General features: G+C 37.6%; 1 protein-coding gene and 1 pseudogene across 2 annotated transcripts; both read left to right on the top strand.

Annotated features, from left to right (window-relative positions):
* Positions 1-3,814: 3,814 nt before the first annotated feature.
* LOC103721230 (transmembrane emp24 domain-containing protein p24delta7-like) lies at positions 3,815-12,800 on the top strand (annotated as a pseudogene). The gene is made up of 4 exons (XR_016413170.1): positions 3,815-3,907; positions 4,028-4,237; positions 11,907-11,983; positions 12,495-12,800. The product of XR_016413170.1 is annotated as a transmembrane emp24 domain-containing protein p24delta7-like (transcript).
* A 1,591-nt stretch (positions 12,801-14,391) lies between these two features.
* On the top strand, positions 14,392-20,095 carry LOC103721238 (pectinesterase 31-like; the record flags this gene model as incomplete). Its single annotated transcript, XM_089930699.1, has 5 exons — positions 14,392-14,703; positions 14,793-14,897; positions 14,988-15,065; positions 17,402-17,589; positions 19,662-20,095. Coding segments are annotated over 5 exons (846 nt in total), but the record flags the coding sequence as incomplete, so codon positions are not given.
* Positions 20,096-21,038: the final 943 nt, after the last annotated feature.

Genomic DNA, 21,038 nt, shown 5'->3' with positions numbered 1-21,038 from the left:
CAAACATGATTCCATGGATCAACCAGTATTTCTTTTGCCCACTATGTCATTGGCTAACTGGCCCATCTCTATCTTTGTTATTTGCAGAAAGAAAAAATCAATAGAGCTAAACCTGCTGGATCGGATCCCTTTTCAAATGATGTCAGCTACTAGATTTCAGATTCAGGCCTAAACGCCTGATTTCTACGCTGTATAAACTTATTGCTAAGATTATTGTCAGCATATTGAAACCTTAACTGCCTATTACTATTGCCCCAGAGCAAACAGATTTTGTTGCATCACGATCTATTTTTGATCATATTTTACTGGCACAGGAAGTTCTTCGCACTCCGGAAACTCTCTCCTTTAATGCTTTTATGGCTCAAACTAGATATGGAGAGGGATTACGATCGTATGAGATGACATTTTACAGAGGATGTCATGCATAATTTTGGTTTTCATTGAAATGGCTTATATGGATTGAGGGGTGTGTTTTTTTTCAACCTTAATAGTTTGATAGTTAATACTTTAACATTTGGTAGGTAGGTAATAATTGTTGATAATTGATAAATAGTTAGTGAACTTCTAAATAAAAAACACTTCATACCCATGATTTCAAGCTTTAACCTCTAGCAAAACAAAGCTTCTAAGCTTGCTCACAAGTGACAGATTTTCTGCAAAATTATATTGTACTACAAATTCATCTATAATATTATAATCTTTCTATTACTTCTTCTGCCATTTAAAATTTTAAACATAATTACTGAACTAATTGTTGTGCACTGCATAGCTTTAGAACTTTCCAATGCTAGCCTTTATTCCACAATCACTACAGCGAGCATACTGTATATTCACCTTCAGTTTTTTTTTTCCTTCCCGGTAAGGTTAAGCCTGCGCTCTTGACAAAGTACCAAAGCAAAAGGTTACCATTTCATATAGACAGTCTCGTTATGGAAGGACTTTATGAAGCATGCTGACCCACTGCATGTAAAATTTCAAGAGTGGATGTTGACCAATTGCTGCATGCTGACCAATCCCATTTTACCTTTTTGTGCTATAAATTCTATATAACTAGCCAAGCAGATTATCCTATTACCTGTTCATTAATTTCAAGCAGAGCCTCATTTTTATTCTCATTTGAATTGAAATTGCATTTTTTGTACTTTATTTTTGTTTTAATGATTGTTTAGGGCATTATTGTCCAATAGTTTACTCCAAATTTAGGATTTAGCATTTAATTTTGTCTTGTTCCAATCAATTAAAACTTGGTCAGATGCAAGAATCACATACCATGGCACATCTTTCTAAATCTTGGTTGTAATTTTACCAAGCCAGGCAAATTGTTTCATGCGGGTGTCATTGAGAAGCGATCCGGTTTTAGGGGTAGAAAGGAATGTGTTTCACTTGGCAACTCGCGATAAGGATGGAGCCCGAGATGCAATTATTTTGCAATTGCTGACATTTCTACTTCTTTTATTAGATTGTAACCTTGGGGTTTAACCCCTTGTGTCCACCAAAAATTGACTAAAACAAAAAGGACGGAGCCTGTAATGCGTACCATGATAGGGAGGCTATACACTGGACGCCAAGCATGCTCAATGGGACAGATCAACATGGAAAACAAAACCTAGGATCATGTTCCCCATAGTGGAACACATTAAAAGGATCTTGTTTTACTCCTTTTGTCTTGGTCTGGTGTGCGATTGAACCCAGACAAAACATGTGCCTCTCAAGTTTCAAATATGTATGGTATTTCACCAGTTCAGCTGGAAAGTGATCTTCCTCCATGAATAACATGACCGGAGATCGCAAAAAAAAGCAGCAGATGACCAAACTAGAACTTGTTCTAATGTACATTTCAATTATGGAGTAGCTTAATCCAGATTTCTAGTAAATATCCTCGAATGAGAACTGTAGCCGCCCCTTCAAGATTTAGAAAGATCATGGTTGAGAGGAAAGATCTATCTCCAAGAAGGAGGCAAATTTGGATTGCAGAATCAAGGAGATGCACGACTAGATCATGGCCCTGCAAGAGCGGAAGGACAAGGCTGGAGACGAGTTTGAGGTGATGAGCGAGCCTCCCTTCACCAAAGAAATTATGGAAGAACCTTGCTTACGGAGTTCAAAGTACCTTAGTTAGAACTCTATGATGGTACTACTGATCCGATAGATCATCTCAAGAGCTTCAAAGCTCTCATGATGTTGCAAGGAGCTTTGAAGGCTGTGATATGCCGTGCCTTCCCTGATATGCTAAGAAAGGTGGCACAGCTTTAGTTCTCAAGCCTTCGACTAGGCTCGATCTACTCCTTTAGTCAGTTTGGGTGCTAGTTCGCTGGCTGCTTTGTCAGTAACAAAAGATAAAAAAAAATTTCGATCAGCTTATTCGCTATCAAGCAAATGGAAGATGAGTCCCTTTGAACCTGCATCAAGGCAGCTTCCTCCTAACTCAGCTCTGCAACCTCGATCGTTGATCCATGCTGAGTAGAGCTTCCTCCGCAAAAAGGAGTAGTTTGTCTTCCACCTTTCCAAGGGTGTGTTTGTCCCGCCAATTGCTAGGTTGTTGTGGTATGTCTTTAGGATTGTTACACCACGCCAGCAGTTCATTGTGGCATGATCTTGAGTTTGTTAGGACGCGATCCTAGAAGATTTGCACTCCAACTATATATAGGTCTGAATAGTTTTCCAAAAATGATAAGAATGAAAAATCAACTTGGCTAAGAGGGACTCTGTCACTCAGCTCTCTATTTTTTCTCCTTCATTTTACATCTACAAGATCTTCACTAACATAAACATTGGAGGGCCCGGTCAGAGCCAATCTGGCGAGCCTTCATTCTTTGCCTGTTGTTTTGCAAATCCACAGAGGCGATCCACGTCGACGTCCTAGGATCGGTTGCAACAAATCTGAATGCAAATGGTTTGGGCTTGGATATCCAAAACTCTCAATACAAAGAATTGATCTGAAATATATACATGCATATGCACACATATACATACTTACATACTTACATATATATGTATGTGTATATATATATATACATACATGCATACATACATACATACAAGAAAAAGTCGATATATTTTGGATCCGACTTATAGACTCAATGGATCTCATGAAAACTTTTCTACCTGAACATGGAGCTGGAGCTAATCCAATCATTGGATCAATAGGGTCTGGGTTAAAATATGGACCGAAATCATCTAATGTATTCAAGTTCCGGCTAGGAGGAATCGAAAACCCAATCTAACAAGACAACATTTAACTCCAACCTAAGTCGGAGCTTATCCAGCTTGATCCAATCCCAATCAGAATCCATAATTTCTAACAAGGATGGCTTTCTTGAGCTCCAACACAACCTAACTTCAATCAAAGCAACGTTAACAATCCGAAATAAAGCCCGCCAATCCGTAGAACACAGCCCAACCCAAAGCACAGCTTGGATCAGGAGAGTTATGGCTGACCCGGCCCACCATGCATGGGTTCGCGTCGTAGGAGCCAGCGGCGTATTTTATTTCCGCTGGCGTCCGAAGCTCACATTCTCAGTGGCATCGCAGTCTTCAACCGGTTTTCGCATCTCCTCTTCGATCTCCTCCGCCCCATACCCACCGCCTCTCGATCCCATCCGACTAAAGGAGTGGAGAAGGAGAAAAGAAAAAAAAAGAGAGCGTCCATCCTTCTGTGAATCAGGATGAGATGGGGCCTGGAATTAGAGGAGGAGGAGGATCGGCGGGTCTCCGCTTGGCGCTGGCCCTGGCGGTGGCCTCTCTCTTGGCCTCGCCCACCCGATGCCTCCGGTTCGACCTTCAATCGAGCAAACCCAAGTGCATCTCCGAGGACATCAAGCTCCATGCTATGGCCGTCGGCAAGTACAACATCATCAACCCTGACAACTCCAGCCCCCTTCCCGACTCCCACCGCGTCACCGTCCGAGTATAATAACTAGCCCTAGTTCCATCTCTCCTCAATCCCAGATCCTATATTCTCATATGATCTAACCTATTTTCTCTGTTTTAATTCTATTATGTCTTTTATTATTTGGAATTTATTCAGATTTTGTCGCCCCATGGGAATAGCATCCACTCCGCGGATAGAGTGGAGTCTGCGAAGTTTGCTTTCACTGCGATCAAGGCTGGGGATTACATGGCGTGCTTTTGGACACCCAACCACAAGCCGCCGACCACGGTGACACTCGAGTTCGACTTGAGGACCGGCGTCGCCGCCAAAGACTAGACAAGTATTGCTAAGAAGGGGCACCTTGATGTAAGCAATTTATTTGATGTTTTGACAATTTTATCGGCTGGAATTATATGATTTGCCAATGATTATGTATTCTCTTGGATATATGTATTGCTTTATAATCTGTTATCTGACAAAAATGTTCATGGTTGGAATTTAGGTATTAGTTGCAGGATCTTGTCATGCTATTGAATAGTTATTTTAAATTAAGATACTCCCTCATCTGCACACACGTCCGCGATCGCAAGCATGTGCGCACACACCCACACACACAAAAGAGCATAGAAAACGAGATTGTCTAAAATAGAAGATAGAAGTCACCTGATTTCCTCCTCTAGTTCAGTGAAGCTGTTTTAATATTATGCTGCCATATAACTATGGTGTACAGTGTGATATGCTAATAATGAATTGTGCCACAATCAAAGAAGTGTGATGAGATGATGCCAATTTGGCTTCCCATTCCTTGCCCTTGTTGTTTGCCGAGGGATGTTGTTAGCAGTTTGAATCTTTATCAATAATCATATTATTTCCATAGGAAGTATAATGAGGAAAATTCCATAGTTATTTGGAGTACTCATATGGGCCTATATTGTTTTATGTCTTTGATCCATATGCCTTTGTTTTATCATGGTAAATCCACAGTTCCTTTTTCTGTGGTTTTGTGTGCTAGCTAGCTACTGCTGATAAGTGCCAAAATTATAAGATGAACATATCATTGAAGTTAAAATGGATTATTTTAATGGGCCAATGATGGTCAGAATTAGGTTAGGTAGCATTGTAAGCTTAGTCATTGGGATGGTGATATTGCAAGATTTCTTGCATATGAATCTCAGATAAATGATAAGTATTTTGGAGTCCTCTTCTATTTTCATTTTATTAGAAGACTCTTTGACAGGCAAAACTCTTGTTCTATTTTGACAATGAAGTTTCTTTTAGTAGATGAATATGATCTCTTAAATCATCTAAAATAACATGGTTGTTTGGCATGATCATAGAAGATGTCTTCCTTGACTGCCTAGACAGTCTGCCTAGAAGGGGCTGCTAGGCACTTGCCTTAACTTTATACTGTGGATGCTTTTCATATTATTGGTACCATCTTCCTTTATAGTAGTTGGGATGAAAATTTGTTTGACAAACTCTAGTTTTATGTCTGGTTCTATTCCATGTAGAGCATGCTGATTTCTTATTGGGATTGAAATCAACATGAGAATAGTTTTCAAGCAAATCCATTTTCCTAGTGAACTTGTTCTAACAAACTTGGAGAGGGTGGGGTGATGTTTGAATTAGAGCATGATGGATTGGTCTAACATAAGTCAACCTAAATTTGACCTATTTTCATAAAATTTAGATTTGAATCTGCCCAATTTAATTCACCATTGTAATTAGCTGAGTTCATCAAGTGTGATGACCTTCAATCTACAAGATAAGACCTACGATAGGTGGAGAGCTGAAATAAATCTTAGATCTCAAAAGTTCTATGAAATCCGAATTTATTATTTAAGCAGAAACTAAAGTAGTGGAATAATTTTGTTCTCTTGGAGGTGTAGATATACATGATCTTAGGTGAAATAGAGAATAGAAGAGAGAGACAAAGAAGAGAGAGCTAGAAAGATAGTAACAATAATATTCATTCTTATCACTAAAAGTGGTTGTATCCTCTTCTTATTGTCTTTTTAACTTATGACATAATGAGACTTACTAAATAGCAAGGACTCAAGTTCCAGTGGGATGTCCTGGGGACACTTGGATGATGGGGTACCATTTTGTGTGTCAGGACATGACTATCCTGCCAAATCCTGTTCAACAAATCTTAGGACATCCTTTTCTCAGGTATTTGGACAAGGCAGGACGGTGGCTTATCCTATTCCATGGAAAAATCAAGACAGACATGTCCTACAGAATTTAAAATCTTGCTAAATTGGACTCTTCAACTAACTAAGATGCTTCAAGATTATTCTCTCTAAGAAAAATAAAGAAAAAAGAAATGGATAAGACTTATAAATATTTCTTGACAACATGTAGGACTTGTTTTTTGATGACAACATGTAGGAATTGTTAGAGCAGCAAATTCATATCTCTATGAGACCCCACATAGGAAAATATCAAAATCTATTCAAAACACAAAAGCAAGCAGAGGGCACCTAATAGATTTCCTATATCCAAGCAGGTGTGCAAAGACCCTATACAGTTATGTAGCTGCTGAAATCTTTGAAGCAAATTAGTTTTTAAAGTCCCCATCCAACAGTTAATTGGCTAATAGTCCTTAACCCTATCTCTAGTTTATTAGATGGAGATAAAGCAATAAAAAAATGGCATCAGTCTCTACTCAAGCAAAAGTTTTTATGGTAAACGTTTCTAAAAGTATGTTCATATTTACAAAGTCTTTGATAAAAAAGCCAAATGTCTTCATATATCAAATTGAACTTCATATACCAATTTTTTTGTTCTAGGGTCCTGTCAAGTTTGCCTTCAATTCAAATCCATAGTTGCAATATAAATAATGTTTTGTTTCTAATTCCTTTATTCCACGAATATCATATTGAAGTGATCTACAAATTTCAAATAAAACTTCTCTCTCCTTGTTTTAGGTAGCATCAGCTTTTACTCCCCTTTGATTGATAGCACCTCTTTCTTTCATTATTTATAGATGCGTACATTGGCATTGCACTTATTTCTTCTGTACAAAAGGAAACATGGTTTAACTACATCATTTATCTAAAATAAATAATATGCAAAGAGGTTATGATATAGGATGGTGCAAAGGATTTTTGAAATAGCAATTTTTGGAAGCTAGTATTGCTTTCATGTTAGGAAGGGCATCATGGAGGGTTATTTTCATGTTCTAGCAATTACTAAACAGTTAAGGATAAGGTGGAAATAAAAGCATGATATCATATTGACTGGTTGAAGTATGATAGTGTCATTTAAGATATGTCCAATCGAAAAGACATTTTCGTATCATGTGGCATTACCAATAACTTCTAACATGCAGCAAGTTACCCTAAGGTTTAGTGATGCAGCAAGAATGGAATTCTAGCAAGAACAGAAGAGATTATATCAAAGAGAGCGTAAAACTAAATTAGGAAATAAGAATGAAATGATTCTGGGTTCAAGAGCTCAAGGAATTCTCAGATCTATATTATTTTCATAAGACGGCAACAAAAGTACTTACAAAGGCTCTTAATAGACCTTTTATATCAAGTCTCTAATAACCCTAGCGTCACAACTCTTCATTACATAAGTTTTTATTATCCTATATAAAAGGTCTATTAAGAGTCTTTGTAAGTACTTTTTTTGCCTTCTAATAAAAATAATACAGATCTAAGAATTCCTTGGGATCTTGAACCTAGATTCCTTTCATTCCTAATTCAGTTTTATGCTTTCTTTGCTGTAATTTCTCTTGTTCTTGCTAGAATTCCATTCTTGCTAGGTCAAATTGGTATCAAAGCCATGGCTTGATGTGAAAGAGGTAGAGGTGGTCGAGGAAATCAGGGACAATAAAGAGATATGGCTGAGATGAGATATATGCTTGAAGATTTGTTGCAGGGTGTGCAAGCCCTTCAATAACGAGAAGGTGCGAAAGTCTGTATATAGACTCCGGAAGGTGACCATAAATCCTTAGACATATTGGAAGATAGCACCATGGATGAAGATTTAGAAGAAGAGGAAAATCCCTTTCGTGATACTGGACCTACTATCAAGCAGTACAAAGTAGATGTGAGGAGAGGTTAGTACATGTACTTGCTTTGAATGGAGGAGTCAAAGTAGAAGTTTCTAGTTTTAATAGAAAAAATGCACGAGGAGGATTTTGGACTAGAAAGCCAGCTTAGAGACTTATTTTGAGTGGAAACGCATGGCTGAAGATTAAAAAGTGTTGTCTATGAAGCTTAAATTGAAGGGTGCTGCACTTCAGTGGTGGAACAGGGTTGAAGAACAACGTGCCAGACAAGGAAGGCCAAAAGTTAGCACATGGGAATGCAAGAAATCTAAGCTGCATAATTTTTGCTAGCTAATTACACGATGCAGTTGTATGAGAAATTCCACTCATTAAAATAAAGAGGCATGACCGTTGAGGAAATGCACTTTCAAATTCAACAATCTCTCTATTTGGGTTGGTTTAAACGAGTCCGAAGAGCAAGTAACATCTCATTATCTTGCTAGATTAAATAAATTCATTAGAGATGAGATGGTAGTGGTTTGTTTGTTCAACCTAGAGGATGCTCGACAATATACCTTAATGGTAGAAAGGCGAGCATGGCATTATGGTTCAAGGAGGCCTTTGTTGGAAAGGATTGAGGGTGCAATACAGAGGAATTCAAGTTTTGTACAGAGTGTTTTAGAGACAAAAAAACTCCAAAGATGGGCAAAAAGTTGTTGTATCGAGCCAGAAATGTAGCAGGTATGTTGCTAACATTGACTAGGGTGAGAAGGAAAAAGAAATAGCGAAATACGATGCACAAAACACCTTTGGTTCAAGTTTCACTAAGACAAATAGCAAGTTGCAATTATGTTATTTCTCTTGTCAGGAGAAAAAGACCCACTTCCTATGCATGCCTACAGAGAAGGGTGAATTTGGTAGAATTTGAGGAGGAAGAAGCAGCTTTTCTGCATCTAATTTTTGATGAGTACCATTATGTAGTATATGATGTTGACATTTACCAGGTAGAAGGCAAATCTTTGATAGTGCGTCGTATGATGGCAATGCCTAGAGATGAGAAAGAAGATTGGAGAAGGCATGATATTTTTCGCACTCTTGTTCTTTACGATAGCAAGGCATGCAATGTCATTCTTGATTAAGGTAGTAGTGAGAACCTTGTTTCAAAAGATGTTATGGAAAAGTTGAATGCTGCCCATTTAAAAAGTATTCCAACCCCTACAAGATTGCATGATTTTGGAAAGGAAATGAGATACCAGTTACTCTCTAAATGCTTAGTTAAATTTACAATGGGTGGCAATATTGAAGATGAGGTTGTGTGTGACATAGTGCCTATGGATGCATGTCGCATTTTGTTGGGCATGCCATGGTCGTATGATAAGGATATGATCCATTATTGTCGACTCAACGTTTATTTATTTTGCAGAGGGAAACAAGAACTATATTTTGCATCCTCTTAGGGAAGAGGTCTCTAATAACCCTAAGGATAGCAAAGTTAGTGGAGTTTTGACTACTGAGAAGTTTGATGTTGCAAACAAAAAATTGAAAATTATATATGCGTTGGTAAAAGTCTAGAAGATAAGCAGCCTTTAGAATTTGGTGATTATGCATCAGAAATTCAGCAGCTATTGGGGGACTTAAGGGAGCTAATTGGTAATGATTTGCCTACAGGGTGGCCACCATTAAGGAGTATCCAACATGGCATTGATTTGATCCTGGGGGAGAAAAGCTTTACCAAACCTGCACCTTATAGAATACCACCGCTATAGCATGCTGAAATCCCAAAGCAAGTAGAGGACTTAATTGCAAGGAGTTGGTGAGTGAATGCACTGTTCCAACCTTGCTTACATCCAAAAAGGATGGCTCAAATAGATTAGAGACCCTCTAAAATAGTTGGGTCCATCCTTGATAAATTTGTTGGGTCCAAGGTATTCTCTAAAATAGATTTAAGGAGTGGGTATCATCAAATTAGGATGAGGAGTGGTGATGAATGGAAAACACAGGATGGACTTTATGAATAGCTGGTGATGCAGTCTGAATTGTCCAATACACCCAGCACCTTTATGCAAGTTAAGATAGAGGTACTTAAACCTTTCTTAGGATCATTTGTAGCTATGTACTTTGATGACATATTCATTTATAGTTCAGCATTTGATTCATTTACGCCAAGTTATGGAGGTTCTTTGCAAGGAGAAACTCTATATCAATTTAGAGAAATGCTCTTTCTTGTTCAATGAGGTGGTGTTTCTTAGCTTCATTTTGTCAGCAGATAGCTTGAAACTGGATCCTGAGAAAGTGTGAGCTATAAAAGAGTGGCCTACACCACAATCCAAGGGAGATGTTCATGGTTTCCATGGGCTGACATCTTTTTTACAGAAGGTTTATAAGGAATTTCATCATTTGTTATGCTATTTATCATAGAGTAGATTGACCTCTTGCAAAATCCCTTGTGTAACATCACATGTTGACAAACCATGCCCTTGCTTTATTACTTATTTCTAGTTCAACAGAACAAAGTATCAAGAGATTGAGAAGCTAAAGTAGAACACTTATAATATGATGGTTACAACCATCAAACTAATGAAAAAAAAAGTGAACTAGAACTCGTCTTTGGTCTGTTCATGGCTGTGCCAAAGACCTTGAGTCGTATGATTTTGCTGCTGGTAGGTTACGAGGTATATTGGTCTCCATGAAATGGTTAATTGGATAAAAATAAAAGATTACTTGCACCACTTCGAGTTTTATTTGGGATACACATAAGTTAAGATGCCCACTTTATCTATCTCTTTTGATTAGTTTATTTAAATAATGGTGCTTACTCAAGCTCAAGTGGATTTTTTGTTTCAAGAGTTCTGAAGAGTTTGGATAGTATAAAGAGAAGGAGAAGATAAGTTATTAATATTGTACTGATATAGAAATCCATGATGTGGTACTTCAATTTGGAGTGTGTGATCCAGATTTGACACACCAAATGATGGGCTTAGCTTATGACTCAATTAATACACATTTAGCTGAATTCTTACTTAAGGGAGATAGGTAAAAGAAAATGAGCATGTTCTTTATCATCCAATTATAAGTGAAAGAAATAAGAGGTGATTATGAATTGGAAGAGGAGAAATGTCCCACAGTGGAGTTAAAGAATTGGAGAGTCAGAAAAAATGTGGAGGAATTTCTCATTTTTAGTTGTACAAAGTTCCAAGAGATGTCCTCTTTGCTGAAAGCTACTCAATCTTTTTACATTACCTTTTCAATATTTATGCTCTATGGGCTACGATATCTTTGATGGGAGAAGGCTTTGTTGATGTCGATGACATAAAGTTGTTGAACTGATTTTTTGAAAGGTAATATGTTTGATGAAGTCGAACATTTATCTCAATTCTTTTACATTACCTTTTCAATAATTTTTTTCTATTGGCCTACCACATTTTTGATGGGAGAAGGCTTTGTTGATGATGATGAAAATAAATTTGTTTGAGTTGATTTTGTAAAAGGTAAGTTGTTTGATGAAGTTGGACATTTATCAATTCTTAACCAAGAAAATGAGCATGCAAATGATCTTTTTAAATTCTTTATCCTAGATGCCAATACAATTTCATCTTTTCTCATATTCCTGAGAAGGGGCTGGGCCATAGAAGTTGCTCTTTCCTTGTTATTCTGTATCTGTCAGCATTTTGGTCCTGCATATGCCACATGATGTGAACAAAATAAAAATATCGTCATTCATTTTTATGTGGATGAAAATTTTTGGTTTCCCCCCTCCTTAGCTTTCCATAGTTCTAATCGTCAAGTACTTGAATTCCTTAAGCTTCTTGAACAATGAATGCTTTCTTTCAAAGCATGGTTTTTCATTTATGAGTTTTGTCTGTTTGACCTTTACCAGGAAGATGGTTTACAGGATGTAAAAACTGCCTCTTGTCCCTGGAAGAGAAAACTATTTCTTTATTGTGCAATGGGAAAAGCCTAATCCATAGAATCAGTTTGTTGCAAGCTGGCACCGGAATTTGCTCTAATATGTCTGTGTTATGATTTCTTTTGCAGCGCGTGGAGCTGGAGTTGTTGCAACTGAGGGATACAGTTCAGTCGATCCATGATGATATGTTCTATCTTCGTTTAAGGTAATACATATGATATTTAAACATCTCTTCAATTTGAGAAAAAGATTCTTTATTAGAGTAAAAATTTTACAAAGCTAACTGAAGCAAATGGGGGGCTATTATCAAGTCTATGCAGGACAGATCTGAGTCAGTGCAGATTATCTGTCCAGATGTGAACCAGGATGTTCTGTTGAATTTTTATGAATCAACCCTAAAACTACCCTTTCCTCTTATTTTGTCTCTAAGGGAAAGGTGGTCTATGGTGAATGGTTCTTTTCTTTTTTGATTTCAGAAGTAATTATCTCTTGATTTCGAAAGTATTTATCTCTTACGAGCAGCTTTCAATCTGTTACATTATATAAAGTTTGGCTAATTAATTCCGACTTTAAAATGCTAAATGAACTGAAAGGTTTTGTTGGTTTCATCATCTTTAGGCCACTTTCCCACTAGGTTGCGAAGCCCTCATCAAATATTGAGTAGCCTTGCTTGTCATTAGCATGCATTGAATTTTTGTTTCCTGATAATGTTTCAGTGAGGAAGCAATGCAGGGAATGACCAGAACGACAAATTCTAGGATGGCATGGCTAAGTTTTCTTTCACTTGCTGTATGTTTATCAGTGGCGGGCTTGCAGTTATGGCATCTAAAAAGCTTCTTTGAGAGAAGGAAGCTGCTTTAATCCTATTTTGATCACATTATGTACCAATTCATCATTGTTGTATCAGGTTGGGAAATAGTCCTGAAGGAATTTGTCTTCTTAAAAGTGGGCCTGAGAACTGCATGCATTTAACTTGCCGCATGTAGTCTTACGTATCTGGGCTAAAAGATATATGCAATCGAACCTTGGTTGCTAAGCTTGCTGACTTAACATGCCTCCTGTTCACATCTTCCAATTAATTACAGGAAATGCAAGGAGATGAGGCCTTGCAAGTGATCGAGTGCCTGATTTCGGGCATGTGTCGTTTTATGAGTTAGGCCAAGCTCTTGATTTTGCAGTCTCACATGGTGTCATTTTTTTTTTTGGGTTAAAATGCCTAGTCCAGAGTCAAAATAATCTTAATGCTTGTCAAGCGCAACAAACTTGATCTTCACCGTACAACATCATAGTAATATAATTTATATAACTTAGGGACTGTGGATTATTTTTGTTGATTTTGCGTTTTCATTACTCTACCAATTTAGCAAAATATCATAGGTGTTGAAGGTAGTGTTTATGCAAAATTTCTGTTATTCGTCCATACTTTTTATTGAAAGCCCTAAAAGATTTTATAAATATTTTTTTTTAAAATAAAAAGTTTCACCGTACATGTGCTCAGCCCAATTCATTTATTTTTTAGATTTTTGGAACTAAAAAATAGTACCAAACAGCCCCACAATTTATTCTTTTTTCTTCCAAAAAAAAAAGAAAAAAATTTATTCTCCTGTTTGGAACCACATTCGAAACAAAGACATGAATATATCTTTCAATAAATTTATTACTTGAACTAGTAGCATGGTCTGAAAACCCGTAAGCGACTTATATTTTAGCACAGGCTACTTCAGTAATTAACAAAATCTCTCATTTTAGCCATTTTGAAGACCATCTTGTTATATTCATGCAACAGGACAATTCATGTGATTCTTAAAGAATTTAAGATCAAAAAAAAAAAAATGAAAACGGACTACAGTAACATGGCTCAACCTAATCAATGTACAGGACAGAAAAATTATTAAAACCTCTTCTAAACTTGCACTTCCTCAACAATATTCACAACTCTACTTCATTTCTAGAAATGTAGGATGGTGGCATCTCTTCATCCTAACAAATGTCAAACGAACAAGGCTAAAATTCAAGAAGAGAACATGCGTATGGTCCAGCTACCAAGATTGCGCGGTACTAGAGCAAAAGTTGTACCTCTTTTAACTTTTTTTAGCTTTCCATCCAAATCCATGACCATTGCGGGCTCGTTTGGTTCGCGGGAAAAGAAGGGAGGAAAGTGTGATCAACGAGAAAGTAATGAGATTTTCTTATTTGGCTGAAGTTTTCAAAGGAGAAAGAAGTGAAAGTTGTATTCCCATTGAAATATGATTTGCATATTTTATGGAAAAGTTATTTTCTCATGTTTCACATGAGAAAGTTATTTTTTCTAATTTTCCTATGAGGCGGGAATCATTCCATTTTTACTTTTTTCCAAAAAATTCCTTCAGCATTAAAGAAGCATTAAAGAGGCATTAAAAATCTAATTTTATTAAGGACATAATAAAAATTATACATAATTTTTCTAAAAAAAATGAATGACATCAAATATAAATATTTTAAAAATTTATTATTTTTTTATGATCAACCAAATATATGCTAAAAGCACTTTTCTGGCCTCCATGCCCATCTTTACCTTTAGCACCAGCGACAGAGAATCTGTCGGTGGGAGAGAGAAATGGCGGTGGAATTTAATCACAAGCGAAACGGAAAACTCCGACCCAGAACAACGGACGAGCGCAACAAACCAACGAGAGAGAAAGAAGAAGCAGCGGCGATGTCGCGTCGGGTGCTGAGGGTAGCGGGGACTTCCGAACCGTCCAGGAGGCGATCGGTGCAGTGCCGCAGTCGAACCGGGTGCGGACGGTGATCCAGGTGGCGCCGGGGTTCTACCGGGAGGCGGTGTACGTGCCCAAGACCAAGAACCTCATCACCCTCGCCGCCTCCCAGCCCGAGACCACCATCCTCTCCTGGGACAACACCGCCACCCGCATCAACCACCACCAGGTCTACCTCTTACCACCATCTGTTAATTTCGATCCGAAAAATTCTCTGGGCTTCAGATCGCCAACCATTAGCCTACCTTCTTCTCTTAGTCATCTCGTGCGATCGGCAAGGGGACCTTCGGATGTGGGAGCACCATTGTCGAAGGAGAAGACTTCATTGCCGAGAATATCACCTTCGAGAATTCTGCCCCCCAGGTACCAACCGCTGCCCCCTTTTGCTCCCTGGCCTCGGCTTGTCTTCTTGAATTGTACTCACCCGCATCGCATGGTGATACTCCTACGCAGGGTTCGGGGCAGGCCGTCGCGATCCGAGTGACGGCGGACCGGTGTGCCTTTTATAATTGCAGGTTTCTTGGATGGCAGGTACTGCTCTTCCCTCTTCTTAGGCAGCTTGGACCTGTTTCCTACTCTGTTTATTGCATAAAAATTGCCAGAAGTATATCACATGTGCACATCTAATTGCAATCACCTGGAATTGGGGACACCGATCTTGCGTGACTCGTCCCGACATCTAGCGATATAGACAAATGCGCAACTTATGTCTTGCTTAGGGTTTGCTATTGCTTGTGTAGATTTTTGTTGACGTGGGGCATTAAGGTTTGGATCTCCTTATCCGGGATTTCGATTTTAATTTAATTGAAGGGGGCTCTCTTTCTCTTGGTTTCTTCTATTAGTGGAGATTAGTTATATTGAATGAACTTTGAGAAAAAATAATTTTGTGATATAATCATCCAGCTGCTCCTCTGGAGGCATCACTTGTGGTAACTTATCCATTTGAAATGCCTAACTGCTCGTTCAAACAAGTGACAGGTATACAACTTTATTTAACTAATGTTAATTAATATTATGCTAGAAAGTATTGCTAAAAAGTTTGATGCAAAATGAGCAAGTGGGTTGAACAATATGAGGGCCAATTTTAATAATTTCTTGGTAGCATTATGATTTCCAGTCAAGTTATAGTAAGTGGTTTGATTTGTGAGCAATAGAAATATTTGTTCTACCTAAGCTTTTGATCTTGCAGAATTTTCTAGGTCATTTTAAGCAGTATAAATTAAATTTCATGATTTTTTTCTTTTCTCCGGATCTATCGTTTGATCTTTCATTTGATCATTTTAGTCTTGAAGATTCTCTTCAGTTTGATTGGAGTGTTGATTTGCCTATATCTACCTTTATCACCTTTACTTAGATGTCATCACTTGCAGTTTGTCCTATATTCCTCTTTGCATTGGCAGGATCTGTGCTGAGTGATTTCAAAATCGCAGTTTTCACCTTTTTTTTCTTTAAAAAAGAGGTAATCCTCTCTTGTTTGATGTCTCATTTTATGAAATGGAACGAAACACAAAGCACTACTATTACAATTAAAGATTAAAAGTTTTTGAGTCTCTGCCCCTCCTTTTTCTTCATATAGACAACTAAATATCCCTTTAACCACAATAAGACTATGTTTTCTAGGTTTCACAGAAAGCCCTTCTTGTACCTAGTTTCCTTGGTTAGAAGAGGGTTGACTAGTTTGACAATCAGTCACAAAGATCTACATGATTACATGGATTCTTCTGAACTTAGAATCACGCTCCTGGGTAACTTTGAATTGATGGGTCCAACTTGAGGGGAATGAGCGATGGCTTGATCATGGAGAAAAGACTGAAATTGCTATTACCATTCCAGCTTGGTATAAAATTATAAATCAAATTGGGTACCTTGTTTCAAAATATATGTGGTTTCACTGAGTCATTGCTGAATCAAAATTTAGAAGCATATGAATGACCTACAATTAGCATATGGGATATAAGATGAGCATCAGAGTACAAGTGCCAAGGTTTGATACATACCATGATAAGTTGATATTCCAGGGACTTGTAAGGCCTTTGCTTGATCAAAGGATACTTGCAATGCTGAAGGCCAGTGCTCAAGCTCTTTATTCTTTCTTCACACCTAATGAGAAAAACTGATAGGATAATTGCTTTGGGCATGATGATATGTGATTGAAGTTTGTGATATTTTTTCTTGGTTCTTAAAGATTGAAAGGAAAAATTTCATGAATCACTTGAGAATTTAGGTTAGCCAGCGGTTTTTTATTCTTGCTGCTCTTTCTTATATTAGACTTGGGATAAAAAAGAAGAAAAAATGGTTTCCAGCATTTCATTGTTAATAAGTTCTGTTCCACACTATCCTTACTCAACTGATATCGGTGCCAGACATGTGCATATGCATGTGATACTTTGAATTGATTATTTTGTGGTTAAGAATAAATGCATAATTCTTTTAATTATGCTATATGCACTTTCTTGTTTATTCAATTCCACCTGTTGAGCATAGGTCTCTTGAACATTATTTTGGAGAGCAATGGAATTGCATCTCATAAGATAGAAGTGTATAAATTAGTTCCTTGCCATTTAATAAAATAATAGTGTTTTTAACCACAGTGTCACCAGCGACACAGTGCCTTTTGTGTATACATTTGTCCTTTATCTCTTTCTTAATTTTGGCATATGATAGTCTAACAATTAGCCAAATTGTTTCTTTGCGGATACTTTTGAGTTCTTTCTTTATTTGAAAGCATAAGATTTGAATCTCGTCTTGGTCTCCAAACGGAAACAGCATTACATGTTTAATTGATCGTTGATGTTAACAATGCTATTAAGCTTTTTATTGACTATATACTTCGTTTGAATTTTTATATATATTTCTTCAAAATGCAGGATACCTTGTATTTGCATTATGGAAAACAATATCTGAGAGATTGTTATATTGAAGGAAGTGTGGACTTCATCTTTGGGAATGCTACTGCCCTGCTGGAACATTGTCATATCCATTGCAAGTCTGCAGGATTTGTAACTGCTCAAAGGAGGAAATCTTCCCAAGAACCAACTGGCTATGTGTTTTTAAGGTTTGTTTGCTTTCCTTCTTTTCCCGAGATTGTATTTCATTATGCATTACGATTAGTAGTTTTCACTCATTAGTTTTTTTGGTTGATAAGATATAGGAGCATTGAACGTATGCTTAATTTAATAAGTTTTTCTATAAGTGCAAATGTGCTTTTAAAATCATCAAAAAGTTTTTTCACTTTCTTACAGGCCTCAGATTTGGCTTTAAAGTTCAAACTATTGTTATTGAAACTAAAGTTTGTCGTTTCTGTAAACCCTACATGATCTCTTCATGACTGCCTATCAGCAGTTCACAGGTTATTTCCAATTAACTGTTAGTTTCGTACATCTTTTCTTGATCGAGGGGTAATTGATAATCAACATAGTCATGTTAGTCCCCCACCAATGAGTCCAAGAGTGCTACGACGATTTCCGAGTTTACGTAAGGAAGGATTAGTGGCGGGCGGCATTTTTTCTCCCGACAGTATTCAGGTCACTTTAAGATGAATGGCATCCATAAAATGTTTTAGGTTTAAGGGTTTTTGATGGTCATTGGTAGCTTAGACTCTGTGCTCTTGTTTTTGATACAACATTGTTCTATGTAAGCCCCTCTTGCTGTTCTGCAGCTTCCACTAATCAGCACCCTTAACATGTGTCAAAGAGGCTTGATAGATTATTCGAGTAGATTTGCAGTGACAGTGGATGTATGACTTAATAGGAATGATTGGCTAAAGGTCTATATGTCAGATTTATCCATTTAGCGAGTTTGTGTACTTCTATTTTTTATCTTGGCCAAGATCTCAGCCAAGATATCAGTTTGTATCAGTATCAGGTACTCGCCAATAGCTATTCTAATATGCTGGCCTGCATTATTTCAGCTGACATGGACTAATTCATCACATACATTTGTTGAGAAATCTAGTGGGGATTCCACCCCCTGGATTCAAACCCAGGACCTCTCCCATGTAGAGAGGGATGCCAACCAGCTGGACCAAGTCCATTTGGCAGTATATATCGAGCTAAGCTGATACAATATCAATATTGCTACCAGAGTTGGGCATGAGTGATGAACATGAGAGGTATTATGTATGGTTATCATCTTGCAATCTAAGTTTATTATTTATGTGATTTAATAAATTGGCATCAAATTTTGAGAGCTGCACTTATATTCTGGCTTTAACTGAAAATAACAATTGAACATAACCCATTTATTGGGGTTATGTAGCTCTCTGTTGATTACTTGATTTATGAAGTTATATTTGGTTAATACTTCTACATCTTATAATTAATATATTTACAGTGGACTTATTATTTTGTTGAATACGCCTGTTTAGGTTGATTAACATGTGCATGTTGAATGCTTTGTTTCTCACATCTAAATACAAAGCAGGAATTCTTCGATCTCGTGTAATTTATTTTTTTCCAGTTGATGTTTCTCTTTTGCTGCATAAAAGTGTTATTATGTCTATTTTGTGGTACTCACAATCAAACCGTGCAAATGTATTATTACTGGGACTGGCAGCAGTTCATAGTCATATCTTGGGCGGCCATGGGGTCCTTTTGGAAGAGTTGTTTTTGCATACACATGGATAGATTGCTGTATTAAACCTGTCGGGTGGCATAACTGGGACAAGCCTGAGAATGAGAGAAATGCCTGTTTTTATGAGTACAGCTATGTACTTCTGAGAGTATTGGGAATGGGCTTCCTACCATTCCATTTTGGCAAATTTCAATGATAATTCTGGTGTTTCCTCAAAAAAATGATAGTCTTGATGTGGTTATTTAGGGTTCCAGCTATATATTTGTTGCAACCTTGGCATTGCTCATTCTTATAGGTGCTAGAATGAACATCTCAGAACCAACAACTCGTTGAATAAACTTCTTTGGTTGACTGCCAGATTAGATAGTTTTAAAGCACCACACCAACAGTTAAGCATGATTTTTCGAAAAGGCAGTATGTTTGTTTCCTGGGGGAACAATCATTATCAGTAGTGGTTTCTTTCTGTTAGTTCTTTTGCACAGTTGCCTTACCATGAAATGCTCGGCTGCTGAAGGTAGCGGTTTTCTTATGTTCCTTCTCTAAACTTGTCCACAGATGCTTTGGGCCTGGCTGCTGCCTTTCGAACCGAGTTACATGGGCTAGAGAATTGCTCGATGAGGAAGCTGAACAGTTTCTTCTGCACTCATTTATTGACCCAGATCCGGAGAGGCCTTGGCTTGTACAGAGAATGGCAGTCAAATTACCAATATCTGCATGAAGTTATGTAAGATTCCGCAGAAGATGTGCCCTCTTTGATATGTCCACGTATGATATTTAGTCCTGTTTAACTAGTAAGATCAGGTGGAACAAACATATGCTTATTTTACTTGGAAATAGTAATTATGATTAATGTTAACCTTTTTATTATGGTGCTCAACTGGTTGAACCCATACGCTTATTTAAATTTGAATAGAGGGCATGACTGGATGATTTATAATATATTCTCTTGAGCAGAATAAAATTTGAAACATATACAGGTTTTGAGGCAAGCTTTCCTTGGGAAGCCCTTGATCATGCATTGTGCACTACTGGAATAGTATGTTGATAATTTCCATTGCTGTTGTTAGAGTCGACCTTCCTTGTGCCCTGATTAAGTTGAAGGTGTCATGGCACCTGGTCTAGCTTAACTGTATTAAAATATTCCAGACGGTCAATTGCATCGACCTGGCCTTGAATAATAGAAAACCCAGTCCTCAAGCAAGCTAGCTAGCTAGCTGATCTGGGAAGCCAAACCTCTTTTCTGAAGTATTTAGAAAGCCTGGGATTTACTAGGAAGCATTCTTTGTTCTTGGAAAATATTGCTTGCTGCTGCTTTTTGGTTAGCAAGATATTGCTCTCTCTACCACAAACTCAATGCACTGAAGATCTCTAGGATTTTAAAATGGGAAATATCCCTGTCTGTGGTCCTCTCTTCACCATGATTTCTACTAGATGCCTCAACTAAAAGCTTGTTTTAGGCATTTAGTTCCAGTGCTGATTTTGATCTTCATACAAGCTTTATTGAAGCAAGATTTCATTAGAAATCATATCGAGACAGTTTCAATGCTTTTTCCCCCTTTCCTATGTACTTGCACTTTAGAACCAAATGGGTGGCCCGAAGTATTTCTTCTGGCAATCTATAGTTGCCAGTTGCTAGTTTTATTATATTCTTTACCAAAAAAAGCTAGGATTATGTTATTTTACTTGAGAATGTTATTGTTTTGACAAAAGGGACCAGGACTAACGAGTTGCCCGTATCATGATGTAAATTAGCTATAAAGACCGATGATAATGAGGATATGAAGTTACCGCTGGCCATGCAGGCAGATGTGAATTTCAACACAAAGCCCGGTGTCTTACTGTATGTACAACCAGTGGAAACTGGCTTTCTTACTGGCCAGTGGACAGTGGTGCTGCCCATCTCTTCTGGGGCACTATAGATAGAATAATTTC

The sequence above is a fragment of the Phoenix dactylifera genome, chromosome 5 (assembly GCF_051530095.1).
Source record: "Phoenix dactylifera cultivar Ajwa chromosome 5, Ajwa_hap1_PhDact_Kaust_v1.1, whole genome shotgun sequence".
In the NCBI taxonomy this organism is placed as follows: domain Eukaryota; kingdom Viridiplantae; phylum Streptophyta; class Magnoliopsida; order Arecales; family Arecaceae; genus Phoenix; species Phoenix dactylifera.
Note: the sequence above shows the minus strand (reverse complement) of the source record. Positions and strands in the feature narration are given on the sequence as shown.